The 16,739-nt window shown below is 37.1% G+C and overlaps 1 protein-coding gene across 2 annotated transcripts in view; it reads left to right on the top strand.

Annotated features, from left to right (window-relative positions):
* AKT3 (AKT serine/threonine kinase 3) overlaps positions 1-16,739 on the top strand; it is a 335,611-nt gene that overhangs the window by 198,989 nt on the left and 119,883 nt on the right. For both annotated transcript variants that reach the window (XM_075531195.1, XM_075531185.1), the window contains exon 5: positions 7,410-7,554. In XM_075531195.1, the coding sequence (XP_075387310.1) occupies positions 7,410-7,554 (145 nt within the window). The remainder of the gene's footprint in view (positions 1-7,409; positions 7,555-16,739) is intronic.

The raw sequence follows: 16,739 nt of genomic DNA, 5'->3' as shown, positions 1-16,739 counted from the left end.
GTGAGAAGCTCTTTTATACATTTAAGTGGGCGTCTCAACAAGAAGGGCGGATAGAAGTCATTTCAAGGAATAGTGACTAAAATATTTTAAATGGTTAAAGATATTAAACCCCAGATTCAAGAAGTACTACAAATGCTAAAAAGATAAAACAGAAAGAACACCTCAACTGGTTTGATCAGACTGGAGAAAAAGTAATATGATGGGAGCATCCTCAAAGCACAGAATTTAAAAAGAGATTTCACTTTCAATGGAGCAACAGTAAACCTATCACAAAACCATCAACACCAGAAAAGAAATGATTGAGATCCTCAAAGTATTGAAAGAAAGTAACTTATGATAAAAAGAAAGACATATTCTCCCCAAAGAGAAGTAGAATTAAAATATTTTCAGTCCACAATGGGTCGAATTTGTCATAAGCAGACCTGCGTAGAGGAGATGCTGGTGGTCTTCTTGAACAGACTAAGAAGACTCTTGAGTTCAGGAAGTGATACAGGCGAAGATGGAGAACAATTACAGTGGGAAGGGGATAAATCCAAACGAACACGGAATCTGTAAAACAGTAATGTCGTGTGTTTTAAATATCCACACATAAAGGATGAAAAAATGTATGACCGCAATAAAATAGAGGAAAAAGCAGTTAAGATTTTCTGAGGTCATTGGATTTCCTGGGAGAATTAAAAGTACCTTCATGCTAGACCAGTGGTTCTCAACCTGTGGGTTGCGACCCCTTTGGGGGTTGAACAATCCTTTCACAGGGGTCGCCCAATTCAGAACAGTAGCAAAATTACAGTTATGAAGTAGCAACAAAACTAATTTTATGGTGGGGGGTCACCACACCATGAGGAACTATATTAAAGGGTTGTGGAATTAGGAAGGTTGAGAACCACTGATTATGAAAAAATCTCACGTGATACAGTGTGAGGACGTCCAAATTAATAGAGATAATGTATATACTTGAGGATAACCTGAGTTTTTCAGCACCTTTTTAATGTAGCTTTTGTGGTAAAATTACATGCTTCAGCTGATATTCAGATTGGCTTATCCTCAAGTATATACGGTAAGTGGAATAATAAAAATATTAATCCAGTGTGCATTATGTAAGTAAATTATATAAAGTTAAGACTATATATTAAAGCAATGCACAGAAAAAATGTTTGCAGAGCTTGGCGGAATGTAGAGGGGAGCCAGTGGAGGGGCCTCAGGGCTCGGCCCCATACCAGCTATATGAACAACTGCCCCTCCCCCAGAAGAATTTACTTTAGAGGAAGGCACTGAGCTGAAGCTAGGGGAGAGGGACATGTCTGATGAGAGCACATGGGAGCAAATGAATGGGGGGAGGAAGAGAGAGTAGAGCACATCCTGACCCACTAGGCCTGGAGAACAATATCCCCGCTCTGAACAGCCAATGTCAAGAGTGCACCACATGGCTGATCCCACTATGAGACATGACATCCCTCACTGACCAATGGCCCTATGGGGAACAACACTGGAGATTCAGTGTCGGGATTGGCCAGGATTGGCCCCACAACACTGAAGCAAAACACTAAAGGCATGGGGCAGAGCAACGGGGCAGCAGAACAGGGAGCTCCCGAGGTAGTACATAGGATAGACTCTGGGGCCAGAGCATGGCACCCCATCAGACTTGACTGGAGGACAAGCCTAGAGTTCAAAAATCAGACCTTGATCTATTATAGGTTTTTCTTTTTTAATATTTTTTAAAAATTATTCTTTTATGGGTCATTGGTTCTCTTTTTGTTGTAATCATTATGTTCGCTTTTGTCGCTTTGTCTTGTTATGCCTTGTTTTTTGGTGCATAATATTATCCCTGCAGTCTAGCTAGATAAGATAGGCTCGATGAACAGTCTGGAGGAGAAAACAACAGACTGATGGTTCCAGGGACATGGGAGAGGGGGAGGCGGGGGTAAGGAGGTGATGTTGACCAACCCAGGGACAAGGGAGTAACAAATGATCCAAAATTAGTGATAAGGAGGATATGAGAGGCCTGGTAGGGATCCATCAAGGGCAATGTCACCCAGAGAAAATACTGAAACCCAAATGAAGGCTGAGCATGATAGTGGGACAAGAGGAAAGTAAATGGAAATAGAGACAAGAACTAGGAGACAAAAGGTATTTATAGAGGTCTAAATACAGACATGTAAATATGTAAATATATTTATATAGGATGGTGGGGAAATAGATCTACGTGCATGTATTTATAAGTTTAGTATTAAGGCAGTGGATGGACATTGGACCTCTACTCAAGTACTTTTAAATACAAGAACACATTCTAATAAGTTGGCATTCCATGATGCATACCTTCCCGACACAATCCCTTAAGACAAATGTCTGCATAAGCAAACGTAGTGAAGAAAGCCGATTGGGCCTATCAAGAGATATAGCGTAGGGTCTTAAAGTCTTGCAAGTAAACAAGCAGCCCTCTAACTCAGAAGCATCAAAGCCTACATGGAAGAAGCACACCAGCCTGTGTGACCATGAGGTGTAGAAGGGACCAGGTATTAGACATCAAAGAATAAAAATATCAGTGAGTGCCCATTGTCCCGATATGATCACTAAAGACACGTGTGCATAAGCAAATGTGGTGAAGAAAGCTGATGGTGCCTGGCTATCAAAAGATATAGCATCTGGGGGTCTTAAAGGCTTGAAAGTAAAAAAGAGGCTATCTAACTGAGAAACAACAAAGACCACATGGAAGAAGCACACCAGCCTGTGTGACCACAAGATGTTGAAGGGATCAGGTATCAGGCATCAAAGAACAAAAAATCATATCATTGTGAATGAGGTGAGTGCAGAGTGAAGACCCAAAGCCCATCTGTAGGCAACTAGACACCTCCTTACTGAAGGGTAGCTGGGAGGAGATGAGTCAGTCGGTGCAGGGTAGCAACGATGAAACATGCAACTTTCCTCTAGTTCTTAAATGCTTTCTTCCCCCACTATCATGATCCCAGTTCTACCTTACAAATATGGCTAGACCAGAGGATGTACACTGGTACAGATAGGAACTGGTAACACAGGGAATCCAGGATGGATGATCCCTTCAGGACCAGTGGTGAAGTGGCGATACCAGGAGTTTGCAGGGAATGTGAGGTGGAAAGGGGGAACCGATTATAAGGATCTACATATAGCCCCTTCCCTGGGGGATGGATAACAGAAAAGTGGGTGAAGGGAGACATCGGACAGTGTAAGATATCACAAAATAATAATAATTTATAAATTATTAAGGGTTCATGAGGGAGGGGACGTGGGGAGAGAGGGGGAAATTGAGGAGCTGATAATCAAGGGCTCAAGTAGATAGCAAATGTTTTGAGAATGACGATGGCAACAAATGTACAAATGTGCTTGACACAATGGATATATGTATGGATTGTGATAAGAGTTTGTACGAGCTCCCAATAAAATGATTTAAAAAATCGTTGTAGAATCAACAGGAAAGTTAACATGGAGTTTTAATAAATTTTAAATAATAAAAAATGCAGGATGGAGACCAGAAGAGACAAGTTTACAAAAATAAAATAATAGACACAGAAGCAAGCATACAATTACATCAGATATTAATGGATTCAGGTTTGCAACTAAAAAGCAAAGAATGTTGAATTTGGTGAAAATAGAATTTTTCCAAAGTATGTGAAACTACTTCTATCTTCGGCATGGTACTTTCAATATTATTTGCCAACATCATAATTCAAATGCATCAATTCTTCTCAGGTTTTTTTTTTCACTCATTGTCTAACATGCACTTGTATATGAGGTGATTGAAAATACCATGAATCAGCCAGATGTACCTCAGTTCTCAAAGTAACATCTTTGTTCTTTAGTACGTTAAAGCGGTTCTTGGGCAGCAGATTTTCCCAGTGTCATACATCATCATGCTGCCAGGAGTGTTGACTATGATGTTGTCTATTGGCCCAGTTGTAAGGATTTTGTTTTGTTTTACATTGAGTTGTAATCCATTCTGACAGCTGAGATCTTTGATCTTTATCAGTAAGTTCCTCAAGTCCTCCTTGCCTTCAGCAAGCATGGTTGTGTCATCTGCATATTGCAGCTTGTTAATGAGCCTTCCTCCAGTGCTGAAATCATATTCTTCTGGAAACCTGTCCACCATTGCCAATATTTGAATTAACAGTGGCACAACTTCCAGCATCGCAGCAACATACAAGCCACCACAGTAAACAAAGTGACAGATAGCAATAGTATAAAAGAATACACCTATCCACCAAAAAGGAAACTCTGATAGACAGTGATTAAAGTGCTTGGCTGCCAACAGGAAGGTTGGCACTTGGAAACTCCTGTACTATCCATTCCACGTGGGAAGGATGTGGCAATCAGCTTCCTGTGTTAAGGATTACAGCCTTGGAAACCCTGCAAAACTGGTCTACTCTGTCCAGTGGGGTTCCTAAGAGTTGGAACTTAGTAGATGGCAGCTAGATGATAAGAGGGATTGGCATAGTGGCTGCAACAACGGACTCAACATAGGAATACCTTGGATATACATGTGTTACTGTGAGTCAGAATCAACAGCGCCTAACAACAGCAGACGGCAATGGGTTTGGGTTTACCACCCCCAAACAACAAAGTACGCATTCTTTTCAGGTACATGTGCTTTATTTACAAGGATACACCATATACTATCACAAAGTTAATCTCAGTTAATTTAGAAAGTTTGAAATTGTACAGAGTATATTCTTTTAGTACAGTGAAATTAGTTAGAAATTAGTAACAGTAAGATAGCTGGGAAAACTCTATTAGATGGGGTAACATACTTCTTAATAAATTGAGTCAAAAAGAAGAGAGAGCATTAGAGTAGTGGTTTTCAGCCTTCCTGACGCCACAACCCTTTAATAAAGTTCCTCATGTTGTGGTGACCCCCAACCAAAAAATTATTTTTTGTTGCTATTTCATAACTCTGATTTTGCTACTATTATGAATTGGGCAACCCGTGTGAAAGGGTCGTTCGACCCCCAAAGGGGTCGCAACCCACAGATTGAGCACTGCTGCATTAGAGAATCTTTTGAAGTGAATGGTAGTGAAAGCCAAACTTAGAAAATTTTGTGAAGTACAGTGACAGGAGTGCTTACAGAGAAGTTTCTAACCTTAAATGCCTACCTATGAAATGAAGAAATGTCTTAAGTAAATAACCTAAGCTTTTATCTTGAGAAACTTGTAAAGGCACAGAAAATTAAGTCTAAAGCAAACAAAAGCAGTAAGTAATAAAGATGACATCAAAGCCAGTGGCATAGGAGAAAACCCAAACAATTGAGAATAGTCAATAAAGCCAAAGCCAGTACTTTTTGTGGTAATGGTGACAGGAAGAGGGGGTGGCAGAATCAAAAGAATTGAGAAAACATATTAAAAATTTGATCAAAGAAGAAAAAAGGAAGCCACAGATAACCAATGCTGACATGAATGGAGAAAACTAAAATGTTAATTTAGTATATATCAATTCAAGAAATTCAATGAGTAATTAAAAGCCTTTCTCCAAAAACAAACAAACTACAGACCTGAGTACTTTCACTGGTGATTTCTGTCAAACCTTTTGCAGAGATATAATACCAATCCTTCACAAAGTATCTCAAAACAGTATGAGGGAATATTTCATATTTCCTTTTATAAGGCCAGGAGTTTATAAAATCATATAATGATATTATAAGGAAAGGGAAATATTGGTTAATATCACTCTGTATATAGATGCAAATTTCTTAACAAAATATCAAATTGTATCAATATAAAAAATAAGGCATCATTAATCAAAATGGATTTATTTCAGGAATTTAAATTTCACTGATGTCTGAAAATCAGTCATCTACAAAACTTAACCACATTAAATGAGGAAATGATCATATGACTATTTCAACACATTGAAAAGTGTCAGAAAAGGTCCATATTTTTCAAAACAAAACACATAGAAGACTGAAAATGGAAGGGCACTTCTGCAACCTGATTGAAAGTGTCAATAAAAACCCGACAGCTTTCATAATATTCAAAGATAAAAGGCACATTTTTTTATTCCTAAGATCCAGAACAAAGCAAGATAGCTTCTTTCATCATTTTTACCTAACATACGAAAGCCTGATCAAGAGCAGTAAATAAAAGGCATTTGGATTTGAAGGGAAGAAGTAAAGCTCTTTATTGTCAAGCAACATGATTGCGTGTGTTGAAAATTCAAAAAAATTAAAGCTACCGGAATGAATAAGTTCAATAGTAGTATAAAATATAAGGTCTGTATATAAAGTCGGTTTGCATATCTAAATAATGAGAAAAAGTAGAAAATGAAAATTTACAAAAGATCTCCACTAACATAAAAATGCTTGGAACAAATTCATTTATAGGTAGATGTGTGAGACCTTTATACAGAACAATATGAAAGATTGCTTTGGGAAATTAAAGACTTAGAGAAGTATACTATGTTCATGGATTGGAAGACTTACATTATTAAGATAACTCAAACTCACTGTGAGCAAGTCAATTCTGATAGCGATTATTCCCCTAAAATAATTTATAGACCTAATGTCAATATATTTCCAGTCAAAATCCTCACAGACTTTTGAGGAAGAAAACAAGGAGATTTTAAATCTACATGGGGGAGAGGGGGAAGAACTTTGACCGTTTAGCCCACCTATAAAATGAAAAGCCTGATACCCATTTAAGCTACAAACTGTGCTGATCTTAAAAAATAAAATAAGTAAATATAAATACAACTTATCTGAGGATAGTCAAAGATTTGGGCTTAGTAAAGCTTTCTTTGGAACTCCTGTTAAACTTAATGTTGATATTGATGGATGAGTGGTTAGTTTGTAATAGCTAAAGTAAATATTACAAACATTTAACAAAAAAACCCCACAAGCATTTAGGGTTAATTTTAAATTATAAGTGGAATACATACAAGTAAAAGTTAACTATACTTCTAAACTATCTTAAGAGAATTTTAAAAGTAGTCCTATCTTGTCTCTGCCATCTATCCATTCTTTCAGATAAATGCTACTGAAAATATTAGGCCTGTGGTGAAAATTACTTTGAGTTATATTTACCTTGGGGTGAGGATTGTGTGTATTTGTGTGTGTGTGTGATGCGAGTTTGGACTATGTTTCTGTTAATTTTATATTTTATAAAAACATATAAATAATTATCCTTGTCTATTATTGGGAGAAGGTCCCTAGTTAAGGACATAACTACTAACCTAAAGATTGGTGATTTGAACTTCCTCAGTGGAGCTAAGAAAGGCCTAACAAGGCCTAACAATCTGTTTCTTTAAAGATTGTAGCCAAGAAAACCCTGTGAAACAGTCTTACTGTGTAACACATGGGGTTCCTATGAGTCAGAACTGATGAACTTGATGGCAACAGTTTTGCTTTGGTTTGTTTTATTAATGGGAATTTTGTCCTCATTTTTCATAGGGAAGAATGGACAGAAGCTATCCAGGCTGTAGCTGACAGACTGCAGAGGCAAGAAGAAGAGAGAATGAATTGTAGTCCAACCTCACAAATAGATAACATAGGGGAGGAAGAAATGGATGCATCTACAACACATCATAAAAGAAAGGTAGAACTTTATGATAACGTATTTCCTTCCTAGGCACATTGAGTAGGAAGAACTATGCAAAAAGTCTTCAGATTATCTTATGATAAGTAATCATGAATGGTTTTTATTCTGTTCAATCTGAAATATCTTTTGTTGTTTAAAGCCAAATAATTGAACCCCCTTATAACAAAACATCAAATAGTGGTCTTCCTTCTTATTCTGGATCCTGACTCATACTGACCCTTTTGAACAGAGTTGAGCTGCTTCTTAGGGTTTCTGAAACTATATTTTTCATAGGAGCAGACAATTTCATCTTTTCCCAGAGACAAACTGGTGCTTCTGAGCCACTGACCTTGTGGTTGGCAGCCCAACACTTAACCCTCTGTACCACCAAGATGCCTCCAGAGTGATGGTAGTGTTTGTTATTCTGGAGTTTATGGTTAATATTGCATTGTACTACTTATAATGTGTATGCTTTTACATTATTTTATGAACTTGGGAAAGGAAGTCCTGTCCTTTTTCATTTGACATTCTCTGTTTTCCTGAAGGCAGACACAGAAACGGCACTGGCATACTTCCTGTTTGGTGCCCAGCCTCGATAATGTCAGGAGGCTAAGTGAGCAGTCTTGAGCAATGAGAACTTCTCACTGAATTGGCTGCTTTGGAGCCAGTGAGGGAAACAAATTTTCTTTCCTCTGTGTTCCAGAAAATATGTGCCAATATATATTTTTATGAGAATTGTAGGTTTTTCACAGTTATAGAAAATCTGCTTTCTTATGTTAAAAATGGACTTTCAAGATTAACTTAAGGCTGTAGGTATCATTTTAGAATATATAGATAGATACCGTTACCATTTTATGATATAGATATTCACACATGATATATGTAATTTTCAATTATAAAATTATTTAATCTATATTTCACATAGAAAACCTTTTAAAAGTACTGCTGTTAGTTGTTATGTGCACAGTGGTGAAGAACTTCTCTGGAATTAGGCTACTTGAGTTCAAGTGCTGCCTATCATACTTGCTGAGAAACTTGAGATGGTGTAGTCAAAGCCTGTTCATTGTTAGAGGCCATTGGTGTGGTTCTGACTCATAGGAGTCCTGTGTGCAACAGAGAGAAACCTACCCGGTTCTTCACCATCCTCACTCCTCTCAGGGGTTGCATATGATCGTCCTGCACTCTACAGCCTTGCATGTGGCTGCATGAGTCTGAAGAGGGACTCATGGACTACATTGCAACGGGCCTTCACACTCTCTGTTCATACTTCCAGTAATCATTTGTCAAACATATTATCAATAACAGTAGTTTTAGAAATCAATATAAGTCTAGTGCAGCCAGATCCTAAACACATTCTTAAAGCAGTCAAATTCCATCCTTCTCTAAACTTTTCCATTCATGTATAATATGACCTTGGACCCCTGACTGCATCAAGCAAGGGCCAGGCCTGCTGCCCGCCATTTTGACTAAGCAGCACGGTCTCGGAGGAGAAGTTCAATGGGTGATTTCGCCCTGAGTTCCAAATTTACACTTATCACACTCATTTTCACCATTTCAGGAAGGAAAAACCAAAGACAACAACGAAAGAAACTAACTCTCCCTATTCTTTATAGAATTCACTAAACAGTGGGGGCCCATCTGACCTCTGGCTAAACAAAAAGGAAGTAAAAACTACCATACAGCAGAGATCAGACAAGAATCCACTCTCCATCTTCATGATTTGTTTCTCTGGTACCCCATTCTAAGGTACCATAATGGGTTAGGCCAGGTAGACTAGAAAAATCAGAGACACTCATGTATGTATTAGAAAGAGCTTTAGATCAAGAAGTAATTATGTATCAAAAAACAGCCCAGCCCAGTCCAGATTAAATATATATAAGTCCAATATCAGCCCATACTCCTATCCTAGTCCATAACCTGTCTTCAGACTCATGCAGCCACAGGCAGTGAAACAGAATGCAGGAAAATCACAGGCCTGTGGGTGCAAAGTCTGTGAGGCTGTAGACTCCTCAGAGTGCTCAGGAGGTCTCAGCGAGGCTCCACGATGGACCGGTGAAGTCAGAGAGAGGGGAGGTTCCCAGACCCTCCTTGGGAGAGAGTCACACCCACAGGAGGCCCCGTCAGGCTGTGACCTGATGGACAGACTAGAGTCCACCCCTACACTTTTATATCTTCAAGTTAATATGAAATTTATGTAACTAACACAGCAACTATTCTTTGAGATTCCATAGGGGTAATTTTGATAAAAGTTCCTTAAAAGGACATATGATGATCACAAGGGATGACATTTTAGAAAATGGATAACGACATTGTTGAGACAAAGTTCAGGAAGTTAGTTATACCAAGGAATCGCTTTCCATTATGATAATCCACTTGTTATTCTATAAAGATATCAAGGGCTGTCCTATGAGAATTTACTTGGGAAACCTTACTCCATCCACCCACTAACCCCACTCAGACTTTTGTTCTCCAAGACTCAATAATAAAAGAAATACAATGTGAATCTCTTAAGGATTCAAAGCCATTATTTTGATGTGGTGTAAATTGAAGGATACATAATTCTTCAGGGAAGGGTGAGAGAGAGGGGAGAAGAAAGAAGAATAAACACCTTCAGAAGAGAAGCAGTAGCTTCATATTTTGATTTTCTATGTAATTAAGGCTTATGATTTTACAGCAGTACTTTTTGTTTACTCTCATAAAAGTTCTCTTAATTATTATACTTTACAATTTCATTATGCAACAGTTATTTTTCTTGGTTTATAAATTCTGATCCTCTAATCTCAATCTCATACAAACACACACACGTATATAAACATTACTCATTACCATTGAGCAAGTTCTAACTCACAGTGACCCTGAGTCATTATATTAGACACAAAATTAGACCTATACATTCTCCCTATATTTCTCTGTCACTTGAAATATTATGAAAAACTGTTGCACTCCCATAGTGCTTGGGTACTAGTTTATCTCATTTTATTCTAGAATATTTTCATTCATCAAGAACATTTTAATATTAGGGAGTAATGGTAATCTTCCTGTCCTTTAGTTTCCTAATCTACAAAGATGGGATAAACATCACATAGAATTATGAGAATTTAAGTGATAGGTAGGATAGGGTAAGGTGCTTATATAGTAAGTGATCACTAAGTGTTAGCTGTCGTTAACTAGTAGTATACTGCAGCTATATACACATTACGTAACATCTTTCTAAAACAGATGGTTTTATAATTATCTTTCTATAATAAAAATTGACAGGAGAATCTGAGGTATTTTGAATGTATTTGGACTCCACTGTCCTATTTTCCCTATAGCTGATTTTCTTTGTTCCTCAAAATTTTATTTAGGTTTATGAATTTTTAGTTTAAATAAAAAATAAAATTTATACCATCACTTGTTTCATAATGGTCCTAATGCTTTCATTAAAATCGTGAAATAGTACTGTTCCTCCTTTAAAATAAGTAGCTTTAGGACTATTCTTTGTGCTTATCAATTATAATGAAAAGAATGATGGAAGTCCAGATTAATTTTGTTCTCTGAAAGAAAATTAGTCTTCCTTTCCCCTTTATCAGATACATCTTTCTGTTTACACATGGGTCACCATAAGTCGGAACCCACTCTGCCACTGCTAAAACAACATGCCCTACTTACTTTCCCTCTCTGTAGAAATTTTACTTGTAGTAGAATATATGTAATAAAATATTGCCATTTTAAGTGTATATTACAGTGGCAGGTACAGTCACCATATTATGTGATCACTATCCTCATCACTATTTCCAATACAACATTAACATGTTAGAGATTATGTAAAGGGAAGGATATATGTAAACCATTTCCCTCTTCAATTCTTAGATAAAGTTTGGAAGATCATTTTTTCTGGAATCATATCCATGCTTCTGTTTTTAATCTAAGTCATATGGTATCTTTCCCCTTGAAAACATCCAGAAGAGGAAAACAATTTGTAATAGGTTATATTTAATTTGTAAAGACTAGATTATTTCTGTGTATACTAAGCTGAATTTGAGCATTTGGTATCAGAGATACTTTAAAATTTTTTCTGAAGTTTTGTCAAAACATATTAAATATATTTCTGATTTAATCACATAAAATGCTTTTGACTATTAATTTCTATGCAGTTTTTTTAAGTTGACAATCAAACTGACAGAAGTTGTGAAATTTCGAGTTAAGACTGTCATACTTAAAAAAAAGCCTATTGTCCCTAAGAATTGTAATCCTTAAGGAGCATTATAATGTATTTTATAATCATCTATTGCTTTTCATATAAAAATATAATTAAGGCAGTTTAAAACTCTTTTATAATTCTTCCTTCCTAGAATTCAGTTTTATTTTATGTATATAGTGATGAAAAATGAGAAAGGTACCACATAAAAGAAATTTTGAACAATAAAATGTTATTACAGTCTTGATGTAGAATATTTTCTTGGACAAAATATCCAGGCAAACTGAATGGCTTCTAACAACAGTGTATGATTTCTCATGGTTTTTGTGGTATGATTGGGTGATTCTGCTGGTCCCATGTGGATCTCAAGCAGCTGCGTTTAAGTGGCATATGAACTAGCCTGGAACATCTAAGAAAACCTTCTTGCATGTCTGGGACCTTGGCGCTGTTGGCTGTGGTGCCTTGGTTCTCCTCCATGTGACTTCTTTCTCCATGTGGTGTCTCATTCCCCAGGGCCTTTCCACATGGCCTCAGTCTCCAGCAAAATAGCCTGGACTTGCTTATAACATGAAAGCTGGCTTCTAAGAGTGAATTTTCCAAGGGGAAAAGCATAAGCTGCCAGGTTTCCTTAAAGCTGGGTCTGGAACTGGCATGTTATCACTTTGATTTCAGTCTGTCTTCACAGCCAGATACAAGGCTAGCTCAGAAAAGTAGACTCTTCCTCTTCCTGGGAAGGAAAGCATATGCATACAAGAAGTATGAGAATTAGTTAATAGCCATCTTAGATAACTTTATCATAGATAGCCGTGTGGCTCTATATTTCTTGGTTTTTGAATATATTCAGAAAAATTAAATTTACCTGATACATATCACCAGTTATTTGTTCAAATGACTTATGATTTCTTAGTGTCATGTTTGGTCTTTTGTTGAATTAGGAAATGTATTTTTCATTAATCTTACAAATTCTTTGCTGATTTTCTTTTAAATTAGAGATATTATTGACAAGTTAGGACATGATAGCCTGCCAGTTGGTGTAAATGATACAAATTGTAGCCATTGAAAACTAGGACATAGGTTGAGGAGCTGACAGCAAGGGCTCAAGTAAAAAGCAAATGTTTTGAGAATGATGATGGCAACAAATGTACAAATGTGCTTGACACACAATGGATGGATGTATGGATTGTGATAAGAGTTGTAAAAGCCCCTAATAAAATGATTTTTAAAAGAATTAAATTATATAAATGCTTAGAATTAAAACATGAAGCTATTGTTTATTTAAAAAGCAAAGAAAACTAGGACGTAGGTGATTATAAATAACTTTGGCAATGCTATGATGGAAATTTCCAGAACCACTGCCTTTATTCATTGCAAATACCTTCTTTAACAGCATCAATAGTGACTGTGCACGGAGCCTCCAAAATATACAGGAACCAGATTAACTATATCTGTGGAAAGAGGCAGTGAATAAAGAAGCTCGATATCCTCAATCAAAACAAGACCAGGAGCTGATTCTGACACAGTCCATCAATTCTCATATGCAAGTTCAACTTGAAGCTCAAGAGAACTACAACAGTTTCATAAGTGCCAATGCACGACGTGATTATATCTCATTTTATACACTATCTCAAGAATAGATTTGATACAGTGAATATTAATAACTCAAAACTAGGGGAGGCGTGATATGCCATCAAAGACACCATATGTGAAGAAATCAAGTATCGTTAGAAAGAAAAGAAACTTAAGAGACCAACGTGGAAGTCAGAAGAGACTGAAACTTCCCCTTGAATCAGAAGACCTAAGGGGAAGGGGAGATACCACAACATAGAAGATTTAAACAGAAAATTTCAAGGGCAACTTAAGAAGACAGAGTACAAGGGACCTTTACAAAGTTCATGGGAAAAGGGAATTAGAAGGCAATGGAATCTCCCCACAAACTTTTTGAAGTCCTCTTGCATTATAATAAAATGTGCAAAGACTTAGCATCAGAAAACCAAAAGGGGAAAACACCATCACCTGTTCTCAAGCTGCAAGAACTGAAGGACACATTTTAATTTGCAGTATTAAAGAATTCTACGGTAAATATTGAAAGACATGGGCAGCATCAAAAGATAGACTATTACATAGTCAATGTACCTGCTAAAAATGGTTGGCGTTCACCCATCAGCAACATATAATCGGTAACTGGTGTTATTGAAGGGGAAAATCCAAGAGGTACTGAAGGCATTTGCAGAAAGGAAGGCTCCAGGCATTGATGGAATACCGATTGAGTTGTGTCACCTGGGGCATTCAATGTCTATGACAAGGAATTTGGAAGACAGTTACATGGCCAAAAATCCATATCCATGCCCACCCCAAAGAAAGGTGATCTAGTAGAATGCAGAAATTATTGAACAATATCATTAATATCACATAAGGAAAATGTTGCTGGTGAAAATTCAGTTAACAGTTGTAGTGGCATTGACAGGGAATTTCAAGTTTTCAGGAGAGCACAGGGTAGAAGAGATATCACTGGTAATATCAGATGGATCTTGGCTGAAAGCAAAGAATTCCAAAAATATTTTTTATAAGATGATCAATTTTGTAGATCATAACAAGTTATTGATAACATCAAGAACACTTGGGGATCCTAAGATTCTTAATTGTACTCATTCAGAACCTGTACATAGACTAAGAGGCAGTCATTAGAACAGAACAAAGAGGCATCGTGCTATTTCAAATCAGGAAATGTATGTATTGTCTCACCTTACTTATTCAATATGTTGGAGCCCTAGTGAGGTAGTTCTGTGTTGTGCTGCTAACCCCAAGGTCAACAGTTTAAAACCAGCAGTTTTGCTCTAGAATGATGAGGTTTTCTACTTCTGTGAAGAGTTAAAGTTTTGGAAACTAACAGGGGCTATTTTAACATGTTTTGGGTCACTGTGAGTTGGAATTGACAAGATGGTAGTGAGAGTTTAAATACTCAGAATGTATGCTGAGCAAATCTGAGAAGCTGAACTATATGGTGAAGAATGTAACATTAAAGAGGAAGACTCATTAACAATCTACAGTTTGCAAATGACACAACGTTGCTTGCTGAAGTGAAGTGGACTTGAAACACTTATTGATGAAGTTCAAAGACTATAGATTTCAATATTGATTATATATTAATATAAAGAAAACAAAAATTCTCGCAACTGGAGGACCAGTAAGCAACATCATGATAAATGGAAAAACTATTGAAGTTGTCAGAAATTTCATTTTACCTTGCTCCACAGTTAGCCTTCATGAAACTAGCAGTCAAGAAATCAAATGATGTATTTCTTTGGGAAAAACTGAAAAAAGCATCTTAAAAGTGTAAAATAGCACAAGATGTCACTTTGTGAACTAAGGTGCACCCGATCCAAGTTAAGGCATATCAGTGGCATACTCATGTCAAAATAGGCCAAGGCAAATACAGTATCGATGCCTTTGAACTGTGGTGTTACTGAAGACTATTACATATACCATGGATTTCCAGAAGAAGAAACAGTTCCGTTGTGGATAAAGTATAGCCTTAATAGTTGTTAGAAATGTGGCTGGTGAGACTTTTCCTCACATATTTTGGACCTGTGATCAGGAGGGACCTAAGGAGCCCTGGTAGGTAGCGTAGTGGGCTCTGTGTTGTGCTGCTATGTGCCAGCAGTTCCAAACTACCAGCCACTCCTCAGGAGGAAGAGGAGGCATTCTCCCGTGCAGATTTACAGTCCCAGAAACCCACACAGGCAGTTCTGCTCTGTCCTACAAGATTACTAGGTGAGAATCGACTTGCTGGCAGTGAGGCTTTCTGGAGCAAAAAAAGCTGTATTTCCACAGTGGCTAGTCACAACAGTGACTCAAACACAGCAAGAATTGTGAGGATGGCACTGGACTGGGTAATGTCTCTTTTTGTGAAGTGTACAGCATTGCTGTGAGTTGTAACCATCTGGACAGCACCTAACAACAATAGGAAGTGATATTGAAAATGAGTGTAAGCATGCATGTCTAACATTGATACTTTTTACATCTGTGCTCACGAGGGATATGGTCTGTAGTTTTCTTTTTAGGTGATATATTTGCAGAGTGAATTGGGCAGTATCTCCTTTTAATTTTCTGCAAGAGTGTATATAGAATTGGTATAATTTTGTTCATAAATGTTTCTCATATTTGCCAGTGAAAGGGCCTGAAGTTTCCTTTGTTGAAAGTTTTTTAATTATTATTATTACAGATTCAATTTTCTTAGTAGATCAAGGACTATTCAGGTCATTTATTTCTTCTTGACTGAGGTTTCGGATTGAGACTTTCAAGGATTTTGTTCATTTCACCAATGATGTGGCTTTTATTCTGCATAACCCCCTAATACACACACAAACACACACACACACTCACACACACTCACATACACAAACAAAAAACCCCATCCCATTACCGTTAAGTCAACGATGACCCATAATTAGCTCTCTGAGACTAAAAAGCTTTAACAAGCAGCCAGCCTCCCTTTCTCCTGTGCTGTGGCTAGTGTTCTGCAGTGCCCCGCTGGTTAGCAGTCCATTACTCATCTCAGAATGCCTCAGAGCTGCTAGTGGATAAATGCTGTCTGTCTCATTCCTCATATTAAGGATTTATGTTTCATGTCTCGCCCCGTGATTAATCTGGCTAGAGGTTTATGAATATTATTGATCTTAAAGGACCAGCTTTTATTCTCATTAATTTTCTTCTTTTCCCTTTAAATTGTCTTGATATCACCACTCATCTAGTATTTTCTTTCTTTAATTCTTTTGGATTAAATTTACTCATCTTTCTCTCTGGCAGATGGTAATAAAGTTGTTAAAATTAATTTCAAATGGATGATACACCGGAAAAAATAGTTATAAAAAGTCACAAATATATCTATGACTTGTGGTTTTCTGTAGTATAAAACACTGGTTCTTTAATTTTATTACTTATAAACCATTAAGTGCCCTTTAAACTTAATATGGCAATTGAGCACACATATTTACGTTCCCTTCCTTCCAAAGGACCAGAAAAA

Source organism: Tenrec ecaudatus, chromosome 1 (genome assembly GCF_050624435.1).
Source record: "Tenrec ecaudatus isolate mTenEca1 chromosome 1, mTenEca1.hap1, whole genome shotgun sequence".
In the NCBI taxonomy this organism is placed as follows: domain Eukaryota; kingdom Metazoa; phylum Chordata; class Mammalia; order Afrosoricida; family Tenrecidae; genus Tenrec; species Tenrec ecaudatus.
The sequence above is the reverse complement of the archived record's forward strand: the minus strand, read 5'-3'. Positions and strand labels throughout refer to the sequence as shown.